The sequence below is a fragment of the Rosa rugosa genome, chromosome 1 (genome assembly GCF_958449725.1).
Source record: "Rosa rugosa chromosome 1, drRosRugo1.1, whole genome shotgun sequence".
Taxonomy (NCBI): Eukaryota; Viridiplantae; Streptophyta; class Magnoliopsida; order Rosales; family Rosaceae; genus Rosa; species Rosa rugosa.
This window is the reverse complement of record NC_084820.1, coordinates 70,642,747-70,650,387: the sequence shown is the minus strand read 5'-3', so window position 1 is coordinate 70,650,387 and position 7,641 is coordinate 70,642,747. Positions and strand designations below refer to the sequence as shown.

The following is a 7,641-nucleotide window of genomic DNA, read 5'->3' as shown; positions in this document are numbered from 1 at the left end:
CTTAAGACTTATTACTTGGTAAATGCCTCACTTGGTCATTCTCACACCTTGTTTCAACACATTTTGCACTTGCACTCTGTTTATCAAGCACACAGAAAAACAATCAACCTAGACAAGCAGTAAAAAAAGGGTAGAGAGGAGTGAAAACCGGCCTCCATGGTAAAAATGTATGGTTCAGCTATTATCCTCTTGCTCAACAAAGATGGCGTGAGAATTTGTTCCAGCATATTGTAATTGGAGAATTAACAAAGTGTCGAAACTCATGAAAAAAAACACATCAACCACACAAAACAGTAGGATCCGATGATAAATGTGCTCATGATTACTATAAAACTGTATTTCATAGAACTATAAGGCCATTACATTTAAACATAAGCTAACCAGTACCTACATCTTTTTGCCCTTTCATATCTACCCACAAAAATAGAGGCCAGGAGAGGAAAAACAGAGGGAGGGAGAGAGATTTGGTCCAGCAAGTTACAATAACTTAAAAGGGAGTTTTGTCAAGCTTTTCAGCCGACCTCAAAAATCAAAGAGAGTCAAACTGCCACATCCTGGTTGCTCTTGTAAAGCTTTGACCTACTTCCAGTTACAACACTGTCAAAACAAAAATGAAGGCACTATAGGTACGTGATACGATGATCCAAATCCTCAGTCTTCTTGTGGTATCATGCCTTCCTCAGCTTCTTCCAGTCCATAGAAAGAAGGACGGAAACCATCTACTCCTCCCTTCTCAACACGATTTGGAGGCGGTGATGACCGTCCCCGTTGTTCCATCATTGCTTTGTGAAAACTCCAACCTCCGGAGCCAACAGCTGTTGGTGGAGCTTTGTTAAACCTTTCAGGACTACGACTGCGCTCCCGAGTAAAACCTTTGTTGCTCCAAGCAGACCCCTTGTCATCATAACTATTATTTGGACCACGGTCATATCTGTAGCATACAATAACACAAGGCATTTTAAACCATCACTCATAAAAAGTTCCAACGCAGTATAGCATATGTCGAGACATAATAATTAGTGACATCTAACACCACAGCAAACCATTTTCAAAATTTTTCATTTCTGTAGATTTTATGTCCTTATGGGGGAGTGAGTTAATCAAGTTATCCATGTACACTTACTTCCCACAGCTTGCGCATCAAAACAGAGATGCAGTTACTAAAACTATTGAAAGAACAAATCAGAAAGTTTTGCCATATGGGAAATGACATCAAATGATATGCCATGACAAAATCATCTATATGTTTTGACAAATTATAGCTCTTTTGGAATGCAATCAGATCCAAAAATATACATCAATACAAGATAGAACATTTACCTGCCAGTAGAGAAAGAAGATCCAAACCCACCGCCCCTTCCACCATCTCTTCCACCATAGCTTGAATCACTTCGGCCACCATCACGACCTCCAGACCCGGAGCCCCAACGTCTGAATCTGTTCATCCCACCACCACGTGAAGCCAACTCACGAATTTCTGGGGGTACACGCTGGTTTGCTCCTTCCAAAACTTTAATGAGTTCTGCAGCATATTTTGCGTCCTGATCACCAAAGAATGTGTAAGCCAACCCAGTGGCACCTGCCCTTCCAGTTCTCCCAATCCTGTGAACATAATCCTCTACTCCAGTAGGGAAGTCGTAATTTATAACCACCCTGTAGCAGATATTGCAATTTTAACCATCAATTTCTTGAAGAAACAAGGATCTATTCAAATTGGATATGCATGGTAAGCAGAAGCAGTAAACTACTCTCGAGAAACAGAAGCAGTTAGGTAAACTATTCTCAACACTATACTGGTAAGACACACAATGCAAATGAATATGATTTCCTACTATTAGATAATATGCCAAAGACTCAAACCTAACCATGTACTTTTAACTTGTAATTACCCTTATAACTAGCTTTATCGTTCAATAAATGGGGGGAAAAACATCAAGATCCACAGTACTCGACACGCTTGCCACTATTGCAAGTAAACCTAATATGCATTTGGATGAATCACCAATCCAGACTACAGGTGCACCATTTGATTAAATTTCTAACAGGGGGGAGTGCAAACCTTATGTCCTTAACATCCAATCCTCGAGCTGCAACATCAGTCGCTACAAGAACTGGAGTCCTCCCTGTGCGAAATTGACCCAGGACATGATCCCTCTCAGTCTGAGATTTGTCACCATGAATTGCAGCAGCTCCAAACTGGCGGGTTAAGTTGCGAGAAAGTTGATCACACATCTTTTTGGTTGAGCAAAATATAATTATCTTGGATCCTGGCTCTTGCGATCGCAATATCTGTTCCAATCGTCTGTGTTTCTCCATGGATGCCAGTACTTCAACATGCTGTAGAACATAATAATAAGGGGCTACATTAAAAGACTATATATAATGCTAAGATTTTATAATTAAACCTTAATTAATGGAGGAAAAATCAAACGAGTTCAGAATATTCTCTATTACTTAAAAGTAAAACCCTACACCTAACTGATATCCTTGTAAGGAAATATGGCCAGAAATGGCTAGAGTACTCAAGTACCTGTGTGATCGACTTATTCGCGACAAGTTCATCAACATTGCCAATGTTCACCTGAACAGAGTTGACCAGTAGATCTGATGCAATCTTCCTAACCTCCTTGGGCCATGTTGCTGTATACATTAAGGTCTGGCGGCGAGCAGGTATCTCATTCACAATCTTCCTTATTTGAGGTTCAAAACCCATGTCCAGCATACGATCAGCCTCATCCAACACTAGGTAAGAAACTTGATGGAGACTGATTCTCTTCATTTCTAGAATGTCATTCAAGCGGCCAGGAGTGGCAACCACAACATCTGCTCCTCTGTCAATATCTCTCAATTGTGGACCCTTTGGCGCTCCTCCATACAAACACTAAAACAAAAACAATCAAAATCATTGTTAACAAACATAAAGTGTAAACAACATATTCAGGAGCAGCTCGAAGAGCTTCACATCCCAGAATAAAAAAAGAGAGCCTAAGATTTTAGACCAGATGCAACTCAGAAAAGGGAAGACACAATTATATACATAACCAAGGACTATAGTAAGAAATAGACAACTACTGAAATGGTGCTGCAGACAACCAATAACAAAAGAATTTCAATGGGGCAACATAATATGTCAAGTTCCAGATGGTAGTGGAGTAATATGTCAACTACTGGTAAAACATAATATGTCAAGTTCCAGACGGTAGTGGAGTAACATGTAATAACTATGAACACTTGAGAGATGCATAATTGGTAAAAAGTGGGAACTCATAGAAAAGAGAAACAAATACAAAAGATTGACCAATAACTGCTAAAAGTTTGAGGGTTTAAACAAGATAAAAGTACTGCTTGGCACTTCAGCTGTTAGGGATTGGCAGGTAGGCCAAACCTTTACGCATTTACTCCAGGTAGGCTAAACCCTAGTAAAACCAATGGACCTACTGAACAAAATGGTGTAAGCTATATGACCTATTAAAGTTGTTTTAACTTGTGGGAAAAAAAAAGGATGATTAAGTTGGTTGATAAATATTGGTTAGATGCAAGAGTTTCACTGTGGTACCAAGCCAAAGTGCTCCAGCTATATATATATATATATATATAAAAGACACTCTGTATAAGGATCACAATTAGTAATTTAGTATGGCTGGGATAGGCTTGAATATAACTATAATTACAATAAGTATATACGTAACTGCATACGAGTATGTTAACACCAAGATACATGTTTATTACTGATTACTGCCTAGAAGAGGCCAGAAGTACATACCACAACAGCTATTCTTGAAGACTTTCCAAACTTCATTGCTTCATCTTGAATCTGTGTGGCCAGCTCCCTTGTTGGTGATAACACCAACACAGTTGGACCCATCTGAGAGTTATTACGGGCGCGCTTAAGATGCATAAATCCAGGAAGCAAGTACCCCAAGGTCTTCCCTGACCCCGTTTTAGCAATGGCCACAATGTCTCTACTTTGAAGAGCAACCGGCCATGATTGAGCTTGAATTGGAGTCGGGGCAGAAAAACCAGCATTTTGTACCTGGAAAAGGCAAAATTCCAGCATCCTATAAGCAGAGGTACACACCTCAACATTTCTGAAACTTTTTTCTTTTTTCTTTTTTTGGGCTTATAGAAGAGTTGAATGGCAGAAGAAGCAACCCCCATATCAGGCGGCCAAAGCTTGCATCAGCAAGCTGGAGCAGGAGGAGGCCTCTTCTTTCATTCAGACAGAGTGGCAGACTGAATCATCACCAACAGCAGTCCCGGCCACAAACTTGGGTGATTCGGAAAGCCCTTCACAAAAATTGGTCCACCGTAAAAGGGCGCTCCAAATAAAATGCAAGCCCCCACAAGAGGGCAGCACAGCGTACGACATTGGCTCCTCCCAGGAGCAAATATCGCACCTGCGACAAAAAGTACAGATGGCAAAAGAATTAACATGAGTCTGAAATCCAATATTGGACCTCCAGCAATCACATAACTTTGCACAAAACACGACTCAACTTGGGTTACTTACATCAGCTACTGACTACTAGTGTTGGATAAAAATGGAAGACTATACACAAATGTCAATACCTCTCTAAGAATCTCAGATGGGAAGCCCGTAGCTTCGAAGGAAGTAAACGGTGGGGGCACATTATCACCCTATGACCAAAAAAAAGAGAAAAGACTTTGTCAGTTACTTCAAAAAAACACTTTAAACCATATAACTGGCAGGTAACAAGGAAAAAAGTGAACATTACAAGCTAGATAATATTGAATAAAACAGCAGCTCTCTATAAAAAGCAACAAATCTAGATATGCTTGCGCATGTCAGTTTCTGTAGACTCCAGTGACAATAATTCTAATTAAAAAAAAATGGCCATTCTATAAGGAAGATATTAAAAGAGGGTTTATATAGATTCATTTTGAAGACTATTAATACCATCACCTCAATTTCAGATATGAGGGAAAATGTTATAGTGAAACATATGCATGATACTCTATTTGCACCATCTTTTATAAAAGGACAACGACAATTAAAATTTCAGAGCAAAAGATAACGCATCAATATATACTCCAGAAACTTGATAGCACACCTATGGAAAAAAAAATCTCAATACTTACAATAACAGTTATTTCATGCCGGCGACAATAAGCCTCAGCAGACAAACCACTTCCAGAGTCTGATGGTCCATTTCCTCTAATAACAGATCCTCCATGTGCACTAACTGACCCACTTGGCCCATTGCTAGAAGAAACTGGTGCACTTCTTGCACTCTAATGCATAAATAAGAAAAACATATCAGTTCTCATATCAAAATGCAACTGTATGAGAAGTCATACATTTGAAACTGTATCAAGTGACCGCAATTACCTGAACATTCCTCGGTCCTGCCTCAAATTTTGATCCACCGTTGCTGCCCCTGCCATACCTATCATCTCCCTCATCACGACGTTGTCCTTGTGAAGATTGTTGAACTTGAACTGAAGAACTTATATACTGTGCAGAAGAAGCCTTTGATGGAGGAGCTGTGCCTGTAGGCCTATCATATTGAGTCACATTGGTCTCGGGGTTCCAAAAGTAAAGATACCCAGTTTTACCATCAACCAATCCTTTCCATGGTTTTGGGAGAGTTGGGTCTTCTGGAGCATATCGAGGACCAGCAGAGGCAGTTGCAGTGGCAGCCATGGCAATTGAACGCTATCCTACAACATGCAAGGGGAATTTTCTCATAAGCATCAGCTACGGATACCAAAGAATCAAACAATGAAGAACAGTATCTCCACCAATCAACCAACATGGCAAACATCATGCAAAGAGAGCTTTTGAGAGGATGCAAATGCTAGAGCACAAAAAACTAAACCTAAATTTGTTCTTTTTATAGAAGTTCCTATCATCAAAACCCCAGAGTTATCAGCACCTTCATGACTACAAAACACCTGATAATATATTCTAACTAGAAACCTAAAATCAAATTACATCAGTAGGTTCACACCCACCAGTGTCCAACGAAAAGCGAAAGGAAAAAAAAAAGCCATAAAGATCCAAAAACAAAAAACTCAAGCCCAAAAATCATGCTACTTTCACCTAAAGCAACCCGAAAAACAGAATGAACCCATCCTCTCCATGGTTTCGGGACTGTTGGGTCTTCAATACCAATGAAACAAACAATACCACAGCCGATAAAGCACTACACCAAACAATGCGACACATTATGCACAAAGAGCTTTCGAAAACCTCCCAAATTTTTGGAAAAAGTTCATTTCCTCACAAGCCCAAACTAACGAGCAACTCCCTAGCTCTAAACAACTGAAACATCCTTCAATATTTCCAAGCTACCAAGCTCAATGTGAACCTCACAAAATCAAAAAAAAAAAAAAAAAATCACCAAACCCTAAAAAACCATAAAGCAAGTTACTTTGGCCTAAAGCAAACCCCAATAACACAGAACCACACATGCAATCAGATTCTGAATCTCAGCTTTCTGAGCTACAGAAGCTGAATCGGAGACGCACAAACCCTAGAATCGGCTCAATGAAATCCCAAACAAAACGGAAAGCAGCACATTCAGATCTGGGAGATCTAGGAGAGAACGGAGGCGGGAAATCGAACCTGACGGCGCCGTTTTGGAGAGTGAACGGAAGGTGAAACGCCGGAGATAGATCTGATTGGTGCGGGTGGAGTGTGATGTGGTGTGTCTCTCTCGCCCTAGAAAAGTAGAGCTACGCTTCTGGTGGGTGAGAAGCGTAGAGAGAGAGAGAAGGAGAGAGAAGGAGAGAGGAGAGGAGCCAACGGGTTATTTATAGTAAGTTTGGAACCGAACCACCTTGGGTGGGTCTGTCATTTTGACCGTGGTGTATTTACTCTCGTATTTACTATGAAAAGTAATTATTCTGCTCTGTAATTCTTTCCGTCACTTTCACACGCCCGCCCCATTTTCTTCAAGAGAAAACTGCTGTGGGACACGTGTGGAAGAAAATTTCATGTGTACCTAACCTTTTTCTTTTACGAATTAGGAAACGCGCTTTCCTGATCCTAGTAGAAAAGAGCTAGCTAGCGATCGCATAGCTACAATAGTGTAGTGATCATCCATACATAACGTCGTCTATTTTGACCGAAACAGAGAGGCGTTATTATTTTAGCAGAGCAATCCTAAGAGAAACAAGAGAATAATTACCACCACCAGCAGGAGAGACCTTGCTTCATATTGATATTTGTCTCATCAAGCAAAGCCGCAGTTGGTCTGATCCTCCTGATTGTGATTTCATCACTGTTGAAATAAACACTGCCATCCGCTACTCCACTCCCAATCACAGACAAGCCTACTCTGATTCTATTAGCAGCAAAATGTCGGAATTAGGTGTCCCCCTAAGGCAGCAACCGCCTATATATATATATCCTCGAAAAACTATTTCAGGTGGTACAAGCTGCTATGGTCAGTCAATGTCCCATTGCTATTCGATTAGATTTTCCAGCTAGCACCAGTGCAATGAGTGAGGTTGACTGTGGTGGTATCGATGATATGGGAGTCCTTTGAAACTCATAGGGTCAGTTTTGTTCCTGCGCGCAACTACATCATCCATCATTCAATTAGATTTTCCTGATAGCACCAGTGAGTCATATGCATTGAGTGAGGTTGACTATCATGGTGTCGATGATAGGGT

General features: G+C 40.5%; 1 protein-coding gene across 1 annotated transcript; it reads right to left on the bottom strand.

Moving 5' to 3' along the window:
• Nucleotides 1-299: 299 nt before the first annotated feature.
• Nucleotides 300-6,749, bottom strand: LOC133726595 (DEAD-box ATP-dependent RNA helicase 46-like). Its single transcript, XM_062154178.1, has 9 exons — nucleotides 6,590-6,749; nucleotides 5,351-5,682; nucleotides 5,101-5,253; nucleotides 4,570-4,638; nucleotides 3,764-4,033; nucleotides 2,531-2,881; nucleotides 2,060-2,337; nucleotides 1,321-1,653; nucleotides 300-931 (listed from the first exon to the last, which is right to left on the bottom strand). The coding sequence occupies exons 2-9, from the start codon at nucleotides 5,663-5,665 to the stop codon at nucleotides 652-654; spliced, it is 2,049 nt and encodes a 682-aa protein (XP_062010162.1). The 5' UTR covers nucleotides 5,666-5,682; nucleotides 6,590-6,749; the 3' UTR covers nucleotides 300-651.
• Nucleotides 6,750-7,641: the final 892 nt, after the last annotated feature.

Bases quoted from the DNA above. Each gene is read 5' to 3' on its own strand.
- LOC133726595 (XM_062154178.1), bottom strand. From the start codon at position 5,665: ATGGCTGCCACTGCAACTGCCTCTGCTGGTCCTCGATATGCTCCAGAA. The intron at 2,882-3,763 runs GTATGTACTTCT...TTTTTGTTTTAG, and splicing joins CTTCAAGAATAGCTGTTGTG to TGTTTGTATGGAGGAGCGCC. The intron at 1,654-2,059 runs GTTTGCACTCCC...TATCTGCTACAG, and splicing joins TTGGATGTTAAGGACATAAG to GGTGGTTATAAATTACGACT.